Source organism: Toxotes jaculatrix, chromosome 20, assembly GCF_017976425.1.
Source record: "Toxotes jaculatrix isolate fToxJac2 chromosome 20, fToxJac2.pri, whole genome shotgun sequence".
Lineage (NCBI taxonomy): Eukaryota > Metazoa > Chordata > Actinopteri > Toxotidae > Toxotes > Toxotes jaculatrix.
The window spans coordinates 1,242,443-1,266,832 of NC_054413.1; the positions used below are offsets into that span (position 1 = coordinate 1,242,443).

The 24,390-nt window shown below is 44.9% G+C and overlaps 2 protein-coding genes across 2 annotated transcripts in view; one reads left to right on the forward strand and one right to left on the reverse strand.

Annotated features, from left to right (window-relative positions):
- The window catches only part of LOC121200363 (protein NLRC3-like), a 567,821-nt gene that overhangs the window by 528,201 nt on the left and 15,230 nt on the right, over positions 1 to 24,390 (reverse strand). The window contains exon 6 of the mRNA XM_041065621.1: positions 9,378 to 9,500. Within this exon, the coding sequence (XP_040921555.1) occupies positions 9,378 to 9,500 (123 nt within the window). The remainder of the gene's footprint in view (positions 1 to 9,377; positions 9,501 to 24,390) is intronic.
- On the forward strand, positions 11,385 to 20,081 carry LOC121200462 (sialoadhesin-like). Its single transcript, XM_041065789.1, has 10 exons — positions 11,385 to 11,511; positions 11,709 to 11,774; positions 11,957 to 12,337; positions 13,269 to 13,574; positions 13,678 to 13,938; positions 17,839 to 18,150; positions 18,254 to 18,505; positions 18,617 to 18,698; positions 18,828 to 18,864; positions 18,987 to 20,081. Exons 2-10 carry the CDS (start codon positions 11,732 to 11,734, stop codon positions 19,227 to 19,229), a joined length of 1,917 nt encoding a protein of 638 aa, XP_040921723.1. The 5' UTR covers positions 11,385 to 11,511; positions 11,709 to 11,731; the 3' UTR covers positions 19,230 to 20,081.

Below are 24,390 nucleotides of genomic sequence, written 5' to 3' on the forward strand. Positions count from 1 at the left end.
GAGTGTGCAAAATTTCAGGCGTTTTAGAGCATGGGAAGGGGTTGAAAAATGCAGTTGTTTGGGAGGAATAATAATAATAATAATAATAATAATAAACATTAGAAAAACAATAGGGCCTTCGCACCACTCGGTGCTCGGGCCCTAATTAAAGCTGCAAGCAGCGATGACGGGCCCTCGCACCCCTTGCGACCCGCGGGAGTCGCAGCCGGTGCAGCCAAGAGTACCAGAGTCCTCCTATGTCCTCTCCTCTTCTCCCCAGTACACGTCATAGTACAAACAGGTTATTTCCTGTTACCAGCAGGGGGCGCCACGAGTAAGGCGGGAGTTTGACATATGGAGGCGTTCAGGGCAGAGCCCTCATCATGCTCATGAAGTTTGACGATGTTTGGATAAAGTATGTGGATGTGAGAGCCATTCAAAATGTCATGGCAAATTCACCAAACGCCACCGAACTTTGGCGAGCCACAGAGGCCACGCCCTTTAACTTAGAGAAAAGTCTCTTATAACTTTTGATCATCATGGTCTTGAGGTGAGGTCCACCAGATATGAAGTTGATCGGGTGAAATCCCTAGCACGAGTTCATCCGCATACCAGTGGTGGAAAGCAGTGAAATTTGGCCGCCAAAAAAAAAATGGTCGACTTCCTGCTGGGTTGAGGTCATGGTGTCAAGAGACTTTTTTGTGCGTCTGGAAGTGTTCTTTATGTGTACCGATTTTCATCTTCATACTCCAAAAAACCCATATGGAGAGGGGTATTTTAAATTTTCAAGGGGGCGCAGTTGAGCCACTTTGCCCCGCCCAATTACAAAAACCCCATCAGAGTCTAGGACCAGCCCCCAAGAACGTGTGTATGAATTTTTATGATCATAGGAGGTGGTTAAGGTCATTACAAATCCAAACGTAATTTCATGGCGAGGGATCGTCAGTTGCCGCGCCGCCACACAGATGCCATCGCACCCAGCTTCACGGCCTTTATAATGTAGCTTCACCAAGTAGTTGGGAAGGTTGTAGAGCAGAAACCAAGCCGATGGTGTCAACTATTAAGGAGCAGTACACTTCAGAGTAAAAATAGGTCATTTCCTGTTACCAGCAGGGGACGCCACGAGTAAGGCGGGAGTTTGACATATGGAGGCGTTCAGGGCAGAGCCCTGATCATGCTCATGAAGTTTGAAGATGTTTGGATAAAGTATGTGGACGTGAGAGCCATTCAAAATGTCATGGCAAATTCACCAAACGCCACCAAACTTTGGCGGGCCACAGAGGCCACGCCCTTTAACTTAGAGAAAACCCTTTAATAACTTTTGATCATCATGGTCCTGAGGTGAGGTCCACCAGATATGAAGTTGATCGGGTGAAATCCCTAGCACGAGTTCATCCACATACCAATGGTGGAAAGCACTCAAATTTGGCCGCCAAAAACAAAATGGCCGACTTCCTGCTGGGTTGAGGTCATGGTGTCAAGAGACTTTTTTGTGCGTCTGGAAGTGTTCTTTATGTGTACTGATTTTCATCTTTGTACTCCAAAAAAACCCATATGGAGAGGGGTATTTTAAATTTTCAAGGGGGCGCCGTTGAGCCATTTTGCCCCGCCCAATTATAAAAACTCCATCAGAGTCTAGGACCAGCCCCCAAGAACGTGTGTATGAATTTTTATGATCATAGGAGGTGGTTAAGGTCATTACAAATCCAAACGTAATTTCACGGCGAGGGATCGTCAGTTGCCGCGCCGCCACACAGATGCCATTGCACCCAGCTTCACGGCCTTTATAATGTAGCTTCACCAAGTAGTTGGGAAGGTTGTAGAGCAGAAACCAAGCCGATGGTGTCAACTATTAAGGAGCAGTATACTTCAGAGTAAAAATAGGTCATTTCCTGTTACCAGCAGGGGACGCCACGAGTAAGGCGGGAGTTTGACATATGGAGGCGTTCAGGGCAGAGCCCTCATCACGCTCATAAAGTTTGAAGATGTTTGGATAAAGTATGTGGACGTGAGAGCCATTCAAAATGTCATGGAAAATTCACCAAACGCCACCAAACTTTGGCGGGCCACAGAGGCCACGCCCTTTAACTTAGAGAAAACTCTGTGATAACTTTTGATCATCATGGTCTTGAGGTGAGGTCCACCAAATATGAAGTGGATCGGGTGAAATCCCTAGCACGAGTTCGTCCGCATACCAATGGTGTAATTCGCCAAAATCGCCAACTTCCGACCACAATGGCGGACTTCCTGTTGGGTTGAGGTCATGGTGTCAAGAGACTTTTTGGTGTGTCTCGGTATAATCGACATGTGTACCAATTTTCATGCACCTATGACAAACTAAGCCCAATGGGAGGGGGGTTTTGAAAATTTCAAGGGGGCGCTGCGGAGCCATTTTGCCCCCCCCATTTACAAGGACCACAAAATATCAAATTTTTCACCAGACCTGATGAGTGTGCAAAATTTCAGGCGTTTTAGAGCATGGGAAGGGGTTGAAAAATGCAGTTGTTTGGGAGGAATAATAATAATAATAATAATTAAAGCTGCAAGCAGCGATGACGGGCCCTCGCACCCCTTGCGACCCGCGGGAGTCGCAGCCGGCGCAGCCAAGAGTACCAGAGTCCTCCTATGTCCTCTCCTCTTCTCCCCAGTACACGTCATAGTACAAACAGGTTATTTCCTGTTACCAGCAGGGGGCGCCACGAGTAAGGCGGGAGTTTGACATATGGAGCCGTTCAGGGCAGAGCCCTCATCATGCTCATGAAGTTTGAAGATGTTTGGATAAAGTATGTGGACGTGAGAGCCATTCAAAATGTCATGGCAAATTCACCAAACGCCACCGAACTTTGGCGAGCCACAGAGGCCACGCCCTTTAACTTAGAGAAAAGCCTTTGATAACTTTTGATCATCATGGTCTTGAGGTGAGGTCCACCAGATATGAAGTTGATCGGGTGAAATCCCTAGCACGAGTTCGTCCGCATACCAATGGTGGAAAGCACTGAAATTTGGCCGCCAAAAACAAAATGGCCGACTACCTGCTAGGTTGAGGTCATGGTGTCAAGAGACTTTTTTGTGCGTCAGGAAGTGTTCTTTATGTGTACCGATTTTCATCTTCGTACTCCAAAAAAACCCATATGGAGAGGGGTATTTTAAATCTTCAAGGGGGCGCCGTTGAGCCATTTTGCCCCGCCCAATTACAAAAACCCCATCAGAGTCTAGGACCAGCCCCCAAGAACGTGTGTATGAATTTTTAGGATCATAGGAGGTGGTTAAGGTCATTACAAATCCAAACGTAATTTCACGGCGAGGGATCGTCAGTTGCCGCGCCGCCACACAGATGCCATTGCACCCAGCTTCACGGCCTTTATAATGTAGCTTCACCAAGTAGTTGGGAAGGTTGTAGAGCAGAAACCAAGCCGATGGTGTCAACTATTAAGGAGCAGTACACTTCAGAGTAAAAATAGGTCATTTCCTGTTACCAGCAGGGGACGCCACGAGTAAGGCGGGAGTTTGACATATGGAGGCGTTCAGGGCAGAGCCCTGATCAAGCTCATGAAGTTTGAAGATGTTTGGATAAAGTATGTGGACGTGAGAGCCATTCAAAATGTCATGGCAAATTCACCAAACGCCACCAAACTTTGGCGGGCCACAGAGGCCACGCCCTTTAACTTAGAGAAAAGCCTTTGATAACTTTTGATCATCATAGTCTTGAGGTGAGGTCCACCAAATATGAAGTGGATCAGGTGAAATCCCTAGCACGAGTTCGTCCGCATACCAATGGTGTATTTCGCCAAAATCGCCAACTTCCGACCACAATGGCGGACTTCCTGTTGGGTTGAGGTCATGGTGTCAAGAGACTTTTTGGTGTGTCTCGGTATGATCAACATGTGTACCAATTTTCATGCACCTATGACAAACTAAGCCCAATGGGAGGGGGGTTTTGAAAATTTCAAGGGGGCGCTGCGGAGCCATTTGGCCCCCCCCATTTACAACGACCACAAAATATCAAATTTTTCACCAGACCTGATGAGTGTGCAAAATTTCAGGCGTTTTAGAGCATGGGAAGGGGTTGAAAAATGCAGTTGTTTGGGAGGAATAATAATAATAATAATAATAATAATAAACATTAGAAAAACAATAGGGCCTTCGCACCACTCGGTGCTCGGGCCCTAATAATAATAAACATTAGAATTACAATAGGGCCTTCGCACCACTCGGTGCTCGGGCCCTAATAATAATTAAAGCTGCAAGCAGCGATGACGGGCCCTCGCACCCCTTGCGACCCGCGGGAGTCGCAGCCGGCGCAGCCAAGTACCAGAGTCCCCCTACGTCCTCTCCTCTTCTCCCCAGTACACGTCATAGTACAAACAGGTTATTTCCTGTTACCAGCAGGGGGCGCCACGAGTAAGGCGGGAGTTTGACATATGGAGCTGTTCAGGGCAGAGCCCTCATCATGCTCATAAAGTTTGAAAATGTTTGGATAAAGTATGTGGACGTGAGAGCCATTCAAAATGTCATGGCAAATTCACCAAACGCCACCGAAATTTGGCGAGCCACAGAGGCCACACCCTTTAACTTAGAGAAAAGTCTGTTATAACTTTTGATCATCATGGTCTTGAGGTGAGGTCCACCAGATATGAAGTTGATCGTGTGAAATCCCTAGCACGAGTTCATCCGCATACCAATGGTGGAAAGCACTCAAATTTGGCCGCCAAAAACAAAATGGCTGACTTCCTGCTGGATTGAGGTCATGGTGTCAAGAGACTTTTTTGTGCGTCCCGAAGTGTTCTTTATGTGTACTGATTTTCATCTTTGTATTCCAAAAAAACCCATATGGAGAGGGGTATTTTAAATCTTCAAGGGGGCGCCGTTGAGCCATTTTGCCCCGCCCAATTACAAAAACCCCATCAGAGTCTAGGACCAGCCCCCAAGAACGTGTGTATGAATTTTTAGGATCATAGGAGGTGGTTAAGGTCATTACAAATCCAAACGTAATTTCACGGCGAGGGATCGTCAGTTGCCGCGCCGCCACACAGATGCCATTGCACCCAGCTTCACGGCCTTTATAATGTAGCTTCACCAAGTAGTTGGGAAGGTTGTAGAGCAGAAACCAAGCCGATGGTGTCAACTATTAAGGAGCAGTACACTTCAGAGTAAAAATAGGTCATTTCCTGTTACCAGCAGGGGACGCCACGAGTAAGGCGGGAGTTTGACATATGGAGGCGTTCAGGGCAGAGCCCTGATCATGCTCATAAAGTTTGAAGATGTTTGGATAAAGTATGTGGACGTGGGAGCCATTCAAAATGTCATGGCAAATTCACCAAACGCCACCAAACTTTGGCGGGCCACAGAGGCCACGCCCTTTAACTTAGAGAAAACTCTGTGATAACTTTTGATCATCATGGTCTTGAGGTGAGGTCCACCAAATATGACGTGGATCGGGTGAAATCCCTAGCACGAGTTCGTCCGCATACCAATGGTGTAATTCGCCAAAATCGCCAACTTCCGACCACAATGGCGGACTTCCTGTTGGGTTGAGGTCATGGTGTCAAGAGACTTTTTGGTGTGTCTCGGTATGATCAACATGTGTACCAATTTTCATGCACCTATGACAAACTAAGCCCAATGGGAGGGGGGTTTTGAAAATTTCAAGGGGGCGCTGCGGAGCCATTTTGCCCCCCCCATTTACAACGACCACAAAATATCAAATTTTTCACCAGACCTGATGACTGTGCAAAATTTCAGGCGTTTTAGAGCATGGGAAGGGGTTGAAAAATGCAGTTGTTTGGGAGGAATAATAATAATAATAATAATTAAAGCTGCAAGCAGCGATGACGGGCCCTCGCACCCCTTGCGACCCGCGGGAGTCGCAGCCGGAGCAGCCAAGAGTACCAGAGTCCTCCTATGTCCTCTCCTCTTCTCCCCAGTACACGTCATAGTACAAACAGGTTATTTCCTGTTACCAGCAGGGGGCGCCACGAGTAAGGCGGGAGTTTGACATATGGAGCCGTTCAGGGCAGAGCCCTCATCATGCTCATAAAGTTTGAAGATGTTTGGACAAAGTATGTGGACGTGAGAGCCATTCAAAATGTCATGGCAAATTCACCAAACGCCACCGAACTTTGGCGAGCCACAGAGGCCACGCCCTTTAACTTAGAGAAAATTCTGTTATAACTTTTGATCATCATGGTCTTGAGGTGAGGTCCACCAGATATGAAGTTGATCGGGTGAAATCCCTAGCACGAGTTCATCCGCATACCAATGGTGGAAAGCAGTGAAATTTGGCCGCCAAAAACAAAATGGCCGACTTCCTGCTAGGTTGAGGTCATGGTGTCAAGAGACTTTTTTGTGCGTCAGGAAGTGTTCTTTATGTGTACTGATTTTCATCTTCGTACTCCAAAAAAACCCATATGGAGAGGGGTATTTTAAATATTCAAGGGGGCGCCGTTGAGCCATTTTGCCCCGCCTAATTACAAAAACCCCATCAGAGTCTAGGACCAGCCCCCAAGAACGTGTGTATGAATTTTTATGATCATAGGAGGTGGTTAAGGTCATTACAAATCCAAACGTAATTTCACGGCGAGGGATCGTCAGTTGCCGCGCCGCCACACAGATGCCATTGCACCCAGCTTCACGGCCTTTATAATGTAGCTTCACCAAGTAGTTGGGAAGGTTGTAGAGCAGAAACCAAGCCGATGGTGTCAACTATTAAGGAGCAGTACACTTCAGAGTAAAAATAGGTTATTTCCTGTTACCAGCAGGGGGCGCCACGAGTAAGGCGGGGGTTTGACATATGGAGCCGTTCAGGGCAGAGCCCTCATCATGCTCATAAAGTTTGAAGATGTTTGGATAAAGTATGTGGACGTGAGAGCCATTCAAAATGTCATGGCAAATTCACCAAACGCCACCAAACTTTGGCGGGCCACAGAGGCCACACCCTGTAACTTAGAGAAAACTCTGTGATAACTTTTGATCATCATGGTCTTGAGGTGAGGTCCACCAGATATGAAGCTGATCGGGTGAAATCCCTAGCACGAGTTCATCCGCATACCAATGGTGGAAAGCACTCAAATTTGGCCGCCAAAAACAAAATGGCTGACTTCCTGCTGGGTTGAGGTCATGGTGTCAAGAGACTTTTTTGTGCGTCCCGAAGTGTTCTTTATGTGTACTGATTTTCATCTTCGTATTCCAAAAAAACCCATATGGAGAGGGGTATTTTAAATCTTCAAGGGGGCGCCGTTGAGCCATTTTGCCCCGCCCAATTACAAAAACCCCACCAGAGTCTAGGACCAGCCCCCAAGAACGTGTGTATGAATTTTTATGATCATAGGAGGTCGTTAAGGTCATTACAAATCCAAACGTAATTTCACGGCGAGGGATCGTCAGTTGCCGCGCCGCCACACAGATGCCATTGCACCCAGCTTCACGGCCTTCATAATGTAGCTTCACCAAGTAGTTGGGAAGGTTGTAGAGCAGAAACCAAGCCGATGGTGTCAACTATTAAGGAGCAGTACACTTCAGAGTAAAAATAGGTCATTTCCTGTTACCAGCAGGGGACGCCACGAGTAAGGCGGGAGTTTGACATATGGAGGCGTTCAGGGCAGAGCCCTGATCATGCTCATGAAGTTTGAAGATGTTTGGATAAAGTATGTGGACGTGAGAGCCATTCAAAATGTCATGGCAAATTCACCAAACGCCACCAAACTTTGGCGGGCCACAGAGGCCACGCCCTTTAACTTAGAGAAAACTCTGTGATAACTTTTGATCATCATGGTCTTGAGGTGAGGTCCACCAAATATGAAGTGGATCGGGTGAAATCCCTAGCACGAGTTCGTCCGCATACCAATGGTGTAATTCGCCAAAATCGCCAACTTCCGACCACAATGGCGGACTTCCTGTTGGGTTGAGGTCATGGTGTCAAGAGACTTTTTGGTGTGTCTCGGTATGATCAACATGTGTACCAATTTTCATGCACCTATGACAAACTAAGCCCAATGGGAGGGGGGTTTTGAAAATTTCAAGGGGGCGCTGCGGAGCCATTTTGCCCCCCCCATTTACAAGGACCACAAAATATCAAATTTTTCACCAAACCTGATGAGTGTGCAAAATTTCAGGCGTTTTAGAGCATGGGAAGGGGTTGAAAAATGCAGTTGTTTGGGAGGAATAATAATAATAATAATAATAATAATAAACATTAGAAAAACAATAGGGCCTTCGCACCACTCGGTGCTCGGGCCCTAATAATAATAATAATAATAATAAACATTACAAAAACAATAGGGCCTTCGCACCACTCGGTGCTCGGGCCCTAATAATAATAATAATAAACACTACAAAAACAATAGGGCCTTCGCACCACTCGGTGCTCGGGCCCTAATAATAATAATAAACATTACAAAAACAATAGGGCCTTCGCACCACTCGGTGCTCGGGCCCTAAAAAAACAACGAAAGCAAACACAGGAACATTCTGAATTATTAAAAAGTTTTAAATTATTTAAATTAAATAAACCTAAATACAATGTTTGCAGTTATATCTGGTCCAGACTTCTTACTTCTGGTGACATTAAATAAACTAAATATGCTGCTTGGACCACACTCAGATGAGAACCAGTGAATTTGACACTACATCGTTTTTGTTGTGTATGAAAATAGAAACTTCTCATCCTGTACACTTTGATACAGGGTGAGTCCTGAACCTTTGGGTGTTATGGCTTTGGCTGCCAGATTTTCAGATTTGCACTGTCAATGAGGAACAGAAAGAAAACCCCCAGCTGGTTTCAAACTGTCACAAGTGAAGCACAGTACTTACTTCCATTATCATGTGGAATTAAGTATATTAAGTATATCTCCATTCTAATACTTTAATTTCACCGGTGGATCCAACACACTCTGTTTTCTTCAAATAAAAAAAATGTCTTACAGGATAAAATCATAGAAACATGTTAAATAAAGACCAAAACATACAGAAAGAATCAAACTATTTTACATTTGAAATATAACACAACACCAAGAATGGTGCCTCCTCATATCAAAAATACAAACAACACAGTCTCTTACAGAATATAATCAGTATTATGACATAAGGTCAAAAACGGAAAAATAACATAAAACACATTAATGACACCTTAACTTGATCATGTAACCTTGTATCTGCAGTCAGGCAGCTGCATCTTCATATCAATCTACAACATGGTTGAAAATTTAATGTGAAATTTGCTGCAATTCTCCATCAAACCACATGATGGAGCTGCAGAGCAAAGCAAACAAACCAAAATAACAACAGACTTCACACGTTCACAGTAGTTAAAAAGGCCAGTGTGTGATTCTCTGTATACACAAGCTGCTTCTGGTGCCTCATCCTCTGGATCATCAGGACACACCCACACCCATTTCTGTTACCCTGTCCACGCACGTAGGAGGGATCTGATTGGCCGCCGCCGGTCGGGAAGTTATCCAGACCAGAGCCGAGGGAAGCAGATTCCCCCGGATGAGGTTTGTCAGCAGCACGTTGACCGATGACTCCTGTGTGACGTCAGACACGACCTCCCTGCTGCTGAAATCCAGTGAAAGTCTGCTTTCATCCAGGCCGTTAGTTTGGAGCAGTCCTCTTACTTTGTGTCTGAGGGTCCAGGTTCATTACTGAAGATCAGAGGAAACTCTTTGGACCAGTCACTCTTCATAGACAGACAGATGGACCCTGGAGACTGGTCTGTCCTCGTCTTCCTTCACACAAACACTCATCTTCTGAGCTCATAAACACAAGAATCAGGACAAACAAGTCTGTTTGAGAGTCACACCTGAGACTGAGCGAGTCCTCATGTGCAGCTCAGCTGGTTGGTTTGTTTCATGTTCCCTCCACAGTCCACAGGGAGAAACTTTGACAGTAAAATAAGAGTAATGTTGTATTAACACTCACCCTGCCTCAGCCTCAGGTTTGATCCGTCCACTCAACACAGAGTCCGAGCTCAGTGGAAATCTTCAGGTTAATGTTTTACTGTTTGCTCCCAGTTTTTACCTGGATCACCTGGTCACTGAAGCTCCTCCCCTTCCCCTCAGCATTTAAAGGGAAATCGTGTGTGTGTGTAGTGCTCACACAGATCCCACAGATCAGCTTTTTAACGTGGTGTGTTGGTTATCGTCTCTCTTGGTTTGAACAGGTTGAATTAAAATTTGATTTTTTTGTTTTTTTAATTGTTTACGTTTCATTTTTTCATTCCTTTCAAAATTAACTTCACAGGAACAAGCAAGCTGAAAGCATGACAACCAAACACACTGAAGAACACACACTTTACTGCAACTATTCCTCAGCACAACACAACAAAAGAATGATGCCTAAAGTTAATCTCTAAAGTCAATAACACTAATAACAGTCTGTTCCAGAATATAATCACTATAACATATGAAAAACAGAAAAACATGAAACACATGAAGGACACCTTGATAAAATTGTACCTGCAGACAGCTGCTGTATCTTCATATCAATGTACAATATGGATATTTAAAGTGGAATTAAAGCTGCAGTTCTCCATTACACCACACAATGGAGCTACAGAGTGTTTTATGATGATGATGATGATGATGGATGATTTAACTGTCATCCATCTGCTTCTCTGTTGAAGTCATTGAAACACAGAAGTAAAAACATCTTCTTTAATAATTCAGCTCATGTTCGACTGATCCATGGCGTTTCTACAAAATCAAAAAGATGCTTCGACTTTGTAATAACGAGACGACCAAGATGCAGACACGCAAGACAGACAAAACTGATGATGACTTTTATTACAGTCAAAATCACTGATAAGGCCACAGCAACTAAAAAGAAGGAGAAGGAGAGAAAATACAAACTCAAGTCCCAAACTCAAAAGTCCACTTATGGGGAAACACAGGGGATTTCTGAAGGGAAACAGGAGACAAAGTGTGTCCACAAAGAGTTCAGAAAGTGCTCAACACAATCTGAAAGGGCAGAAAAACTGCCCCCTCAGGGGTGGGTTGTGACGCACGGCTGTTTCCAGTGGATGAAGGTGAGATGTGTTAAATTTAACTGCGGCCGAATGCCGATATAACTTACACAACAAAAACATTTCACCAGTGAACCACAGGAATTTACTTCAGACTTTCACCTGTGTAAAGTGAATTTCCCTTAGAGATGAATAAAGTATCTATCAATCTAATTATGTTATTGTGAGGTATGGAACATACTCCACAGGAGGTGGAGTATATTTGTCTGTAATGAGATATAAAATTAGTGATTTGAAACCTAAAGATGACGAACTATCTGATCTCTTGACACACAGGAAATGAGCAGCAAGATCAGAATTGTCCATATTTCATCAGGATGTTGGTCACAGAGGTCACATGATGTCGAGCAGGTTCGCAGCCAAACACACTGAGTTTATTTTAAAGCAGCTCCTCCTTCTTTCTTACAGAAGCAGCTGAGTTTAGCTCTGCTGAACTTCACCTCCTGCTTCACTTGGCTCTAACATCAGCACACTTCTTCTCCCTTTCCCCATTTTTTTAGCTGTGGGCACATTTGGTAAGAAACATTTTACTTCTGTTCCTGTTCTTAAACTAAAACGTTCATGTCGTGATTTTTGGTGTACGGCACTGATGGTGAACTCTGCCGCTATGAGGCAAATTTGAAACCGCAGAAGGGAAGTTGCTTTAAAAGACAAAGAAAGAAGCGATTAAAACAATGGAAAACTAACAGCTTTCTTATGTGTGTGAATCCAGGAAACGAGTTTCTGCCTGTGAACATGGCGATGGTCAGCTTGTTACTGAGCATCCTCTCTGTTTCAGGTGAGCGCTCGTCACTTATCCGGTGACATTACTCAGATTATTCACAACCTGAGCTTCATTTAGAACAAATCTGCTCATGACTGAGAAGTTCAATATTGAACAGTCAGCAATCAGCATGACACATAATAAGATCATGAGCTTTTGCTTTCTTCTCTTTGTGAATCATGAATCTGGTTTTACAGGAGCTTTGGCTCAATGTTCCAGGAATCCAGACCTCTTCATTACTGCACCACAGAAGATGGAAGCACTGAGAGGATCTTGTTTGCAAATCCCATGTACCTTTAGACCTGAATCTGAAGGCTTTGACAGTAACAGAGCTTCCTTTGGAGTGTGGATTAAAAACGACTCCAGATTTGACCAGAATCGGGACAACGTGATTTTCAATGGTACTGGGACAGTGAACAAATATGCAGCAAACATCACTGGAAACCTGAGTCAGAAAAACTGCACCACTCTGTTTTCCAGTTTAACCACAGCTAACACAGACAGTTACTTCTTCAGAATCGAGAACGAGCGGTTCAAGGCGACAGCTTCGTGTCACCCTGTTCAAATAAATGTTCGAGGTAAGAGTTTTAATTTTTATTAGTTTGTTTTTAATGTTGTTGTCGGAGCTTTGGCTTTGACATGAGACAGGGACTCCATGTCCCCAACCTTCACTGTCAAACTGAACGATTCATGTGAGGTTATCATCAGTAAGAGTCACGCTGTCGTTTCAAACGTCCTGAGTGAACGTTCGACACCGCGGATCATACTGTACCCTCACTGAGCTCTTCATCAGCAGCTCCACACTGACTCTGGGTCCTTCCTCCCTTTGCTCTCACTCATTCCACAGCATGTTGGAAACCTTCCTCTGAGCTTCTGCTCCACGTCCACATGATTCATCACATCACTGCCAATCTCCGGTTCTACCACATCCCCAAGGTGGTTGACTGGATCCAGGTGTGGTCACTGAACTCTCTGTTGTTCAGGAAACCATTCTGAGGCTTTAGCTTTGTGTCACGGAGCATTATCCTGCTGGAAGGCGCCGTTAGAAGAACATGTTCAGAGACAACACTCAGACAGACGGGGACATTCAGACCACGGCTGATATTAAGACCCAAAGTGAAGCAGGAAACCCCCCACACCATCACACCCTCACACCATCACACCACCACCACCAGCCTGGACTGTTGATACAAGGCAGCGGTTCAGAGCCTGTGTTGGACGTGTTGTTCATTCGCTCACCACAGCTGTGAGACACATTTTATCCTCATTCTGATGTTTGGTGTGAACATGAAGCGAAGCTCCGGGCCTGTATCTGAATAAGCAGGTGCTCAGGTGTTCCTAATAAAGTGCTCAGTGAGTGTTTTCCTTATCCCATCCAGAGACTTTTAAACAGTGAGGTCTCAGGTTTGAATGTTTTTCTGAGATGTTGAGTTTGTTTCTCAGATGTTGAGCTGACACAAACCGTTTGTTTTCTTTGGTGTAAAACGAGTGTTTGTTGTTTCACCACAGATTCTGCTCCGAGCCCCAGGATTCACATCTCAGGTGATCAGAAGGAGAATGAGTCTGTGGGTATCACCTGCTCAGCTGTCTCTCCCTGTCCACAGTCCCCTCCCACACTCTCCTGGACTCTCCGACATGAGTCTCAGAACAAACTGGAGCAAAACACAGATGGAACCTTTACAGTTAAAATCCAGGAGACCATCACTCTGTCAGACAAAGATGATGGACGCAGCATCTCCTGCTCTGCCATGTATCCTGTGAATGAAGGGACAGGTGTCTCACCAGCAGAGGGCAAAGTGACTCTCAGTGTCTCATGTAAGAAACCCTTCAGCACCTGAAGATTCATGAGCTGTCAGCTGGTTTCCATGCAGGGCCTGATGCTCCTCCTCTCTCCTCTGTCTTTTTACATTTTGCCCAGATGTCCCCAAGGACACCTCAGCATCCATCAGTCCATCAGGTGGGGTGTCAGCAGGTACCCGGGTGAACCTGACCTGCTCCAGCAGAGCCAATCCTCCCATCAGCCGCTTCACCTGGTTCAAGCAGACCACAGGTGGATCCATCAATGTATCTGAACGAGACATTTACAGTTTCAACGCCACAGATGAAGGAGTTTATTTCTGCGTGGCCACCAACGCCCTCGGTAATCAGACGTCACCAACGATCCGTCTGAATTTTAACGGTAAATACTGAACTGGACTCAGTTCACTTTGATCTCTGAGCAACGGCTGCACAGGTTTTCTTCTTCTTCTTCTTTTTATGCAGTCACTTATATTTGGTTTGTTTCTCTGAGGTTCAGCTAATAAATCTTCACTGGGTCTTGGAGGAATCATTGGGATCGTCCTGCTCATCTGCCTGCTTCTCTGTGTCTGGTGAGTTTTACAAATTGCTGAAGTGACTCACTTTGTAGAACTAAAGTTGCAGCTAAAGCCTCATTTAAGATGAAGGCACACGTGAGTCCAGACGTTTGTGTTTATCATTCAGGCATCAGGCCACGCTGTGCTGGGCCTTGTGACAGGAAACACACGCTCTCTGATCTAAAGCATCTCTCAACTGATCAAACACACTTTTAATTTGTTTTTAACTCCTGCATGCTAACCGGCTACAACCAGCGAGCTCCACGTCGGATAATTACATCCACATTCAGTTTATGCTCTGAATAAAGTGCTGAACTCTAAAACTCTCGAAAGTCATCTGGATGTTTGATTCTGTTCGGGGACAAATCCTCTGATTTCTCAGAGCTGGTTTATCTTTCAGTGCTGTCGTGTGTTGGAGGCGTTTAAAGTCCACACAGCCAACTGCAGAACAACATCAGGTAGGAAAACACAAATTTACTTTACATGGGGAAGCTTTTGGGCTGACGGCCTGATGACAGATCCTCCATCGGTAAAAATGTGAAGAAACACAACAAGTGTGACAAAACATCCTGTTTGATGCAAGACAACAGGTTTTTGTGACAGACATTAGGACATTTTGCTGCTGTATCCAGTAAAAGTCCAGAAGAAGGTCCAACTCCAACTACTCACAACATTTCATGTTTCTGCAGAGTCAAACAGCTGAAGAGCTGCCTGCTGAAGACTCAGCCCGGAAAACAGAGGAGGAATACATCCACTACGGACAGATCGAATTCTCCAAGCTGAGACCTGAACCGTCCCCTGTCTCGCTGCAGGACAGTGGACAGCAGCAGGACACGGTGTATGCACAGGTCAAAGTGTCCCAGACAGGAAAGAGACCCACACAGACCGCTGACGGCCCAGAGGACATCTACACTCAAGTGAAGAAAAAATGAGTGTAGTTTGGTCTGTGTGCAGACAGAGGGCACGTCTGAGCAGAGTTCACGTTAAACGTGTTTTTATTTTTATTTAAACTGTAAATTTTTCTGTCAGTTCATGTAAAATAACTGAGCATGAAAATGAAGTTTTGTTCACTTCCTCTTTTGTGCCAGTTATCAGCGCGTTTGTGTGTGTGTGTGGTGTGTGTGGTGTGTGAATAGGGAACTAGTCTCTTCTGCATTTTCAAGACAGGATTATTTTTGACATGTTTTTTATGTGTTGTTTGCCTGATTTTAGTTCATGTGCATATTAATGAGTGAGAAGCCGAAGGTGAAGGCATCAGCTCTGGATTTGAACATGTCCATTCACGGCACTGCGACACGGATCTTTTAACGTTGGTCCCGTTGCTCCTTTTTGAGTGTGATGATAAATGTGTTGTAATGAAGAAAATGTTGTAATAAAAGTCACGTTCATGGAGACAAGTTGCTGTGGGAGGTTGTTTTCGACAACAGAGGAAATTCAAAAATAAATAGAAGAAACTGTGTTATTCAGTCGTCTGCAGCCCCACACGCTGTGACACAGCACATCAGCAGAAACTGATAAGTTCAGGAAGCTTGTGGTATTTTCAGTCTTCACAGTTTCACAATGTAAAATGTTCACATCAATGTGTTAATTATACCTTTATTAGCTTTTTCCTGAAACACCTTCAGAGGACTGATGTTTTGACCTTCCCTCCGTCTCATTGTCCACGTCGGTTCACAGACCCGTGTCTTCTGCTGGACGGTGACTCCTGAACAGGCTCTGAGAAAATGCATTTCACTACAACTCATCGTGTTATTTGGTTAGAAAGTGATAAAAACACCAATAAAACATGTGAAGCGAGGAAAGTCATTTCCCTCCATCAGCCCAGTGAAGCACAGCAGCAGAAACAAAGGAAGCTGTGAGTCACAGTGACTGCAAACAAATATTCACTGCAATAACAACATGTGTGTGGAATTATGTATGAACGTATTATTTTAGTTATGTCATTATCACTAACTGCTGTTACTGTGGTGTGTAAAACACAGAAGTGTCTGCACAGAACTGAGACCTGCTGTGAGTCAGGGTTAAATCTATTCACAGTCCATGAGCAGAAAATGTGTGCATTTGCATGTCTTTGCTATAAAAACCATGTGGACCTGCTCATTGGTCTGGTATCACAGGAAGTTTCCTAAACAGGGAAGTTGAGTAATGAGTTCATTGCACATCAGCATCAGCATCAGCTCGTCCCTTCGCCTCAGAGGATCTGTGCTGCTGCTTCTCTGCTGTGGCTCGTTTGGTGAGACGTTTTACTCTGAGCCTTGTTAACGTAGAGAGTTAAATCCTGTTGTTACTGTTCAGACACTGAAAAACACCTGATGTGATATGTGGTCATTTTATTGGCTGTGGTTCAGTTCAGCAGAACGACACTCGTGAAACTTTAGCTCGGCGTCTGTGGAAACGTTCTCCGTCGATGTGAAACGTGATGTTTCACTGTGCAGCTCTGCACATGATGTTCGTCACAAACTCACAACTCAGAGACGAGCGGCTGCACAGGAGAAGCTCCTGATGTCAGTGTTTGGTAAAATCCACTGAATGGTTGTGTTTGTAAATCCAGGTGATGACTTTGGTCCAGTGTGTGAACATGGTGACAGCCAGCGTGCTGCTGAGCCTCTTCTTTCTGTCAGGTGAGCTGCTGCTTCAGTCACTTTGAGCTGAATATTATGGTCTGTTTCTATCTCTGTGACAGCACTGACTGAGGGTGTTTACCCACAGTCAACAATCATTGTACAACAATCAAAACGAATCATTAAGAAAAAAGACCATGATGCAACACTCTGCTGCTGAAGTCTGCTCAGTTTACTTTCACCTCCATGTTACATGAATCACATGATGTTAATCATGAATCTGGTTTTACAGGAGCTTTGGCTGAATGTCCTCAGGAGTCAGCCCTCTTCATTACTGCACCAAAGGAGATGGAAGCACTGAGAGGATCATGTTTGCAAATCCCATGTAACTTTAGTGGTACAACTGAAAAAGGCTTTAACAGTAACACAGCTTCCTCTGGAGTGTGGATTATAAATGAGCCCAGATTTCAGGTGAATCCAAACAACGTGATTTTCAACGTCAGTGGGAAAGTGAACAAATATGCAGCGAACATCACTGGAAACCTGACTCAGCAAAACTGCACCACTGTGTTTTCCAATTTAACCACAGCTAACACAGAGACTACTTACTACTTCAGAATAGAGAGCAGGCCGTTCAGGGCGACAGCTGTTTGTGATCCTGTTACAATAACAGTTAAAGGTAAGTTTGTTGTTTAAAGTTTAAACCTCATTGTTTAGAAGAAGAAGTTTAACTTGTGGAAATGTTCTGACTGAATTCAGTTTTAGTACAAACGGTTATTTACTGGAGACCATGTGAGGAGTTCAGAGGGGAAACTCACAGACGTGTGAAATGAGACGAGGAACTACACAGTTTTTATATTTAACTCTTTAACTCTGTGTCATGTAACCTTATCATTTGTATGTAAACTCTGAGGTAACCAGTAACTGTGGCTGTTCAATAAATGCACAGATCCAATAAAGCAGGTCGATGATAAAAGTGTCTGTAAGTTCAGTGAATCCTCTGACGTCTCCTTCAGCATCGTGAGCTTCACATTCATGGTTGTGAAGGAAAAGTCTGACCTGTGGTGAAACGTGCTTCAGACGTTGGTGCTTCCCTCAGGATCAGCTGTAATCATCTGCTGTGACTCTTCCTCCACAAAACGAGTGTTTGTTGTTTCACCACAGATTCTGCTCCGAGCCCCAGGATTCACATCTCAGGATCTGATGATCTGAAGGAGAATGAGTCTGTGGGTATCACCTGCTCAGCTGTCTCTCCCTGTCCACACTCCCCTCCCACACTCAACTGGACTCTTAGACATGAGTCTCAGAACAAACTGGAGCAAAACACAGATGGAACCTTTACAGTTAAAATCCAGGAGACCATCACTCTGTCAGACAAAGATGATGGACGCAGCATCTCCTGCTCTGCCATGTATCCTGTGAATGAAGGGACAGGTGTCTCACCAGCAGAGGGCAAAGTGACTCTCAGTGTCTCATGTAAGAAACCCTTCAGCACCTCAAGATTCATGAGCTGTCAGCTGGTTTCCATGCAGGGCCTGATGCTCCTCCTCTCTCCTCTGTCTTTTTACATTTTGCCCAGATGCCCCCAAGGACACCTCAGCATCCATCAGTCCATCAGGTGTGGTGTCAGCAGGTAACCTGACCTGCTCCAGCAGAGCCAATCCTCCCATCAGCCGATTCACCTGGTTCAAGCAGATCCCAGGTGGATCCATCAATGTATCTGAAGATGGCGTTTATGGTTTCAACGCCACAGATGAAGGAGTTTATTTCTGCGTGGCCACCAACGCCCTCGGTAATCAGACGTCACCAACGATCCGTCTGAATCTGAACGGTAAATACTGAATTGGACTCAGTTCACTTTGATCTCTGAGCAACGGCTGCAGACGTTTTCTTCTTCTTCTTCTTTTAATGTAGTCACTTATATTTGCTTTGTTTCTCTGAGGTTCAGCTGATGGTAGATGGGAACCAGTTCTTGGAGGAATCTTTGGCATCATCCTTCTCGTCTGCCTGGGTCTCTGGGTTTGGTGAGTATCACACATCAAAGCAGATGACTTGCCTCAGCTCATCCAATGACGTCTGCTCCCCGTTCGTCTCAGCTCGTCTTTACTGGTTCACTGTATATTTAACCTAAAACAGCCTCTCGTGTCTTTCAGGCGTTTAAAGATGCATCCAGCTGCACAGAAGACTCAGGTGGGAAAACCCTAACGAGTCATTGTTCCCTCGACTCACAGCTTCGTCAGAGCAGTTTGTGATGAAAGGAACAGGGAAGGTTCAACCTCAACACGTTTCCTGATTGATTTGTTTTTTTCCAGAGTCAAACAGCTGAAGAGCTGCCCGCTGAAGACTCAGCCCGGAAAACAGAGGAGGAGAACATCCACTACGGAGAGATCAACTTCTCCAGGCTGAGACCTGAACCGTCCTCTGTCTCGCTGCAGGACAGTGGACAGCAGCAGGACACGGTGTATGCACAGGTCAACGTGTCCCAGACAGGAAAGAGACCCACACAGACCGCTGACGGCCCAGAGGACATCTACTCTCAAGTGAAGAAAAAATGAGTGTAGTTTGGTCTGTGTGCAGACAGAGGTCACGTCTGAGCAGAGTTCATGTTAAACGTGTTTTTATTTTTATTTAAACAGTAAATTTTTCTGTCAGTTCATGTAAAATAAGTCTCTGGCTTCTTACGTCAGTTATCAACATCCTCATATTCATGTGTTCACCTCACACAGCTTCAAATAGACAAACTAGCTGGTGACAGTGAAACATTTCGCTGACGAACTAACTTGATCTTGGTGCTTTACCTCCCCCTGCTGGACAGGCTGAGTCCTGATGGTGTATTTACTTCAGTGTTTCTGATTCTTTCTCCTTCTCCACAGAAAAATATCAACACTCCACATCAGTTATGTGACAGTTACGATACACATATGTATCAGAGAAACGGCTTCACCTCTTGTACATGAGGCTAAAGAAGAAACAGAACGTTTCACTTTCCCCAAATCGTCTTTTAATATTTAGGAAGTGTTTCATTCAAACGTCTCTTCCTCACCGAATCACTTTTACAGGAAATAAAAACTTGATTGCTTCACACAAGAGCAGAAGCTTTACACACTTAAACAGTGTCACTGAAACGGAACAACACTGTGATGCACGGTTACAGATTCAGTCCCACTGGGACCATCGCCGACAAAGCTCTCATCATACAGTCAGTACAAAGGTGAACGGCTGAATGTGCCAATGTGATTCGAGTGTTTGACTTTCTGTGATTAAAACGGAAAAGTTTGAGTCCGGGTGAAGTCGGTGTAGATGTGAACATACTGTACAATAAAAGAGTGTAATTTACAACCTGCACTGAGTGTGACTCCATCACCGAGTTAAGACAGACAAACAAACAATCAAACAATCAAACAAACAAACAAACAAACAATCAAACAAACGAAAACAGGAATTCTTTCATGTGGTCTGACTGTTAAAGCTGTTTCACACTGAACTGTTCTCTCTGACCGACGGGATTTAAACGTCCAGCTTTAGGACGACCTTTGTCCTGCTGAACTTTAACAGCGTTTATGACACGAAAGCAAACGTAGATCTTCTAACCTCTTCTAAGCGCTGACGTCCAGCAGGTAAAAGACTTTTCTCATCTCTGGGCCGGAATAATCCCGCTCTGGTTTCCCGCCCAGCGGCGACTCTTCGACAAAAGCGTCGCAGCCTGTGGATTATATTGTTCCATCACTTATATGTAACTGAAGAGCAGCACGACCTGATGTGACATGAATGATCAGAACTTACTGTACGGTCCATGCTGGGGTCTATAGATTTATAGGATGTCCCATACTGCTTGTCCTCACACACACAAGTCTGAAATGAAAAGTTTAGCTTGTGTGAGATCATCAGCTGTTTTGGCTCCATTTTCATATTTACTGTGTCACTGCAGAGATGATTTTACCCAGAATTCAAAAGAAAAAAAATAAACTGAGAGATCGTCATGTCGCACCACTAAAAATATCTGGTTATGATGAAATATCTTGAAAAGGAAACTGGACATTGATCTCAATCTTCTCAGACAGAAGCGTAAAGAGTCAAACAGTTTCTTTCATGAAAAACGAGAAGTGATCTCACTTTGTGACCGAAGGCTCCTCGTCCGAGCTGATATCACTGAGCTGCTGGTTTTGATTCTGTCTCATCAGCAGATAAACGGCTGTTGGAAACTTGACTCTGCTGCTCTGATTGTTGTCACTGGAGGAGAGTGCACAGCTGAGGCCCGGAGCGTGGAGCCTCTGGGTGTTTCTGGAGCAGCTGGAGGCCACGGACTCGTCCAGCCGCTCGGCAGCAGCGTTTCCATCACACACATGCATTTCCGGTCTCGCACCAACAAACCGCCTGAACCAGAGTCACAACACACACAACAACAACGTTACTGAGCAGTTAGGAAACATACACTGCCGAGGTTCAGACGCACACACGGTCCCTGCTACTGTTCAAACCCAAACGTCTGCTCTGTGCTCGAGACGTGGATCAGTAATTAATGCAGATTTGTCACAAAGTCAACAGGAGATTTGTGTCTAGATCCTCCTGTAAAAGCAGGTGGAAGGACACACAAACACCCTGCACATGAAAATGTCTCCGCAGCTTCAGATACTTTGGTCTCACTGTCGTACTTTGAACTTTGGTATTTCTGGAGCATTTATTTCCTCCTCGGACGACGGCGTCATAGAACAAGTTAACCAGTAACACATCAAATTAACTAACACATTAACCAAGTGCAGCAAGTTTAACACATAATCTTTTTTTTAATTTTGTCGTACTGACTCTTACTGACGTGCTGTTTTATGCACATTGGGAGAAAGTAACTGAGGTACTTGCATTTCTATCTGATGCTCCTTTATTCTTCTGTTCCACAACATTTTAGTGGGTAATATTTTTCTTTTTGTTCTTTTTGATCCAGTACATTTATTCAACAGTTAACAGGTTTGAGATTAAGGTTTTAAGTTAAATAAAAAAACATTTGATGAGGTTTTAAAAGACAGTAAATATCTTCAGATTAAAACAATCTGTGCCTGAATTCTGTCAAACACCATCGTCATGAATCTTCTTTTAGAAAGAAAGAAAGAAGGAAAGAAGGAAAGAAGGAAAGAAGGAAAGAAAGGTCTAATGCTTCTCCAGTAAGTGTCCCTCAGAGTGAACCAGACCTCACTGAGAACAGCAGCTTCATCAGCTCTTACCCTGAGTTGCAGTTTGGACTTCAGCTTCTCCTCCGTCATCACAAAATGAAATCACAGGAGATGGAGCCGTGTCGCTTTTCTCTTCTTTCAGCTCCACTGGAAAAAAAGAAAGAGAGAGAACTGGTTCTCTGCTGCTCTGAATATTTGACTGAATGCCAGCTGAGCTGTGAGCTGTGCCCTGATTCCACCCTCCTGGAATCTGACTGGAGAGCAGCCAGGGCCTCAGATCAAGAACAGTTTGTGCCGTGGCGTGGGGGGGGGGCGGAGCTACGTTTACAGGTGAGGCTGATGTTTCCATCAACTAGAATCAAGATCTTCTGTCTACACACAGACAGACACTTTAGATTACATGAGCCTCAGTGAGGCAGTCAGTCGGGTGAAGTAATAGCTCAGGTTGGATGTGACGTGGAGGCCCTGGAGCTCGTGGCTGTCAGTCCTCTCAGTCCCTCTGATGATGAGGGGTCACACAGGGGGAGCTTTCTTCCTGAAGTCTATAACGAGCTCCCTCGTCTTCTCCACATTGAGGATGAGGTCGTTCTCTTCCCCGTGGTGGAGGACGTTATGGGCTGAGGCCCTGTACCCTGACTCGTCCCTCCACCCAGGATGGTCGTGCCATCACTCTCATTCCTGGGTGGAGGCGCAGTCATGGGCGTAGAGGGTGAAGCGCGTCGGGCTGCAGCCCTGCGGTGACCCCGTGCTGACCAGTGAGCTCGCTTCAGCCTCACAAGGAACAGAAAGAGGGGAAGTGATGTGTCACACACTTTTTTTAATGAAATGATTTTCCTCTTTCCTCTTTTCTTTTTAGAACATTTCATCGAGGTTTTTCTGAAATTAAACTACGGTTTTGTTTGTGATTAAAACAGTTGGTGACGATGGATCAAAATCCATTTAATTAAAAAGCTCATTAGCATGAAGACGTGACGATTACTGCAGAAATCTGATGTGACGTACTAACATCTCTCCCTGCAGACCCACTGCCCTGCTGAGGGGAAAATCAGGAGTGAGCAGGTGACTGATGAAGGCAGAGCCCACATGAAGGTTAGAGGTCAACTGCTTTTCCTGATGAATGAAGCGTGTATTTATTTGTTTAACAGTGTGGAGATAGTTTTGTTTTTGTGTAAAACAGCTCAGAGACCAAACACGACGTTTGGAAGCAGCTGAAACAAACCGACCGACACGTCTGCTGATGCCGCAGGAGGAAAAGGTTTTTCTCTGAATATGCAGACGATGCAGAGGAACAGGTGAAACCGTCATCAGCCTGGAAACACAGATTCCTGTGGCGCAGAATCTCTCAGCCACAGATTCATCGCTGCGAACAAACAGATCTGAAAAGCTGCTGCTGCTGCTGCAGCAGATTTCCTGAACTAAACGTATCTTTGGGCTAAAAATGCAGAGAGTTGGTCAAAGCTTTGATAAAATACTTGCAGCTTCTCACATCAGTTAAACTGGCAGGAATGTGATCAGACGACTTTCACCGCCTCATGTCATGACTGTGAATCATGACTGTGAACTCAACACAGCGAGTGTAGCAGCTGCTGCTCGGGCTGAGTCTGGTTTTATTTTTCAGTGGCTCGTTCAGCTTTTGCACAAACGTTTCACTTCCCTAAAACATGAAGCTCCAGTAACTGGATATAACTCCACATCAAACTGGGAATAAGACACCTTTAATCTGCGGCTTACTTCAGTCTGTGACGAGAAACTGGATCTAAATCCACAGTTAATGATCGAGTTGTGGTTTCCAAACAGAAAGAACAGAAACTTCCTGAAGACCTCCTGCTCTCAGAGCCTGGAACTTTACGTCACTGGTCTGAACCTTTTCTGAACCAGGACGTCTTCAGGTGTTTCACCTGTTTGATCCAAAACAGCAGCATAAACACACAGTTAGTCAGCAACAGTCACAGGTAGCAGAGTCAGAGATGAACAGATCAGATGCAGTTTTCATGAAACACGTTTTGGTCTGAGACAAAGGCAGCGTTTCCAAATGAACATCACTTTTATCACCTTAAAATGAGGCAGCGTCTGTGAACGGATGAAAACAGTGTGAAGAATCATTTACTTTGAATGAACAAAATGGGAAACTCTGTGTGTGTGTGTGTGTGTGTGTCCTGAAAACATCCTCCACAACTTAAAACCATGTAAACAGATAAAGCAGGGCTGGTGGCAGAAGGAAAAGGCTCGAGCTGTTCGTCATTCTGAACCGATGACTCCTGGAGGAGCTCCTCCCACTGCAGGCTTTGCGTCAGTAACCTGTTTCCATCACGTACAGAGCAGTCGAGATGAATCTGAAACTTCCAGATGGACTGAGAGCAGTAAAAGCTGTGGTGCGCTGAGCCGAGCCACTGCACGGCCCCATCACACCGAGAGATGCTGACGTTTTTAATCAGGCCTCAGTGTATTTAGGAACAAGCCCCACTGTGGAGCTTTCATGATCTTAAATAACTGCAGATGTTCAAACTTTCAGCTACTGAATGGACCTTAAATGAATCTGAGATATGAAGAA

Bases quoted from the DNA above. Each gene is read 5' to 3' on its own strand.
- LOC121200462 (XM_041065789.1), top strand. From the start codon at position 11,732: ATGGCGATGGTCAGCTTGTTACTGAGCATCCTCTCTGTTTCAG. The intron at 13,575-13,677 runs GTAAGAAACCCT...CATTTTGCCCAG, and splicing joins AGTGACTCTCAGTGTCTCAT to ATGTCCCCAAGGACACCTCA. The intron at 18,506-18,616 runs GTAAATACTGAA...TGTTTCTCTGAG, and splicing joins GATCCGTCTGAATCTGAACG to GTTCAGCTGATGGTAGATGG.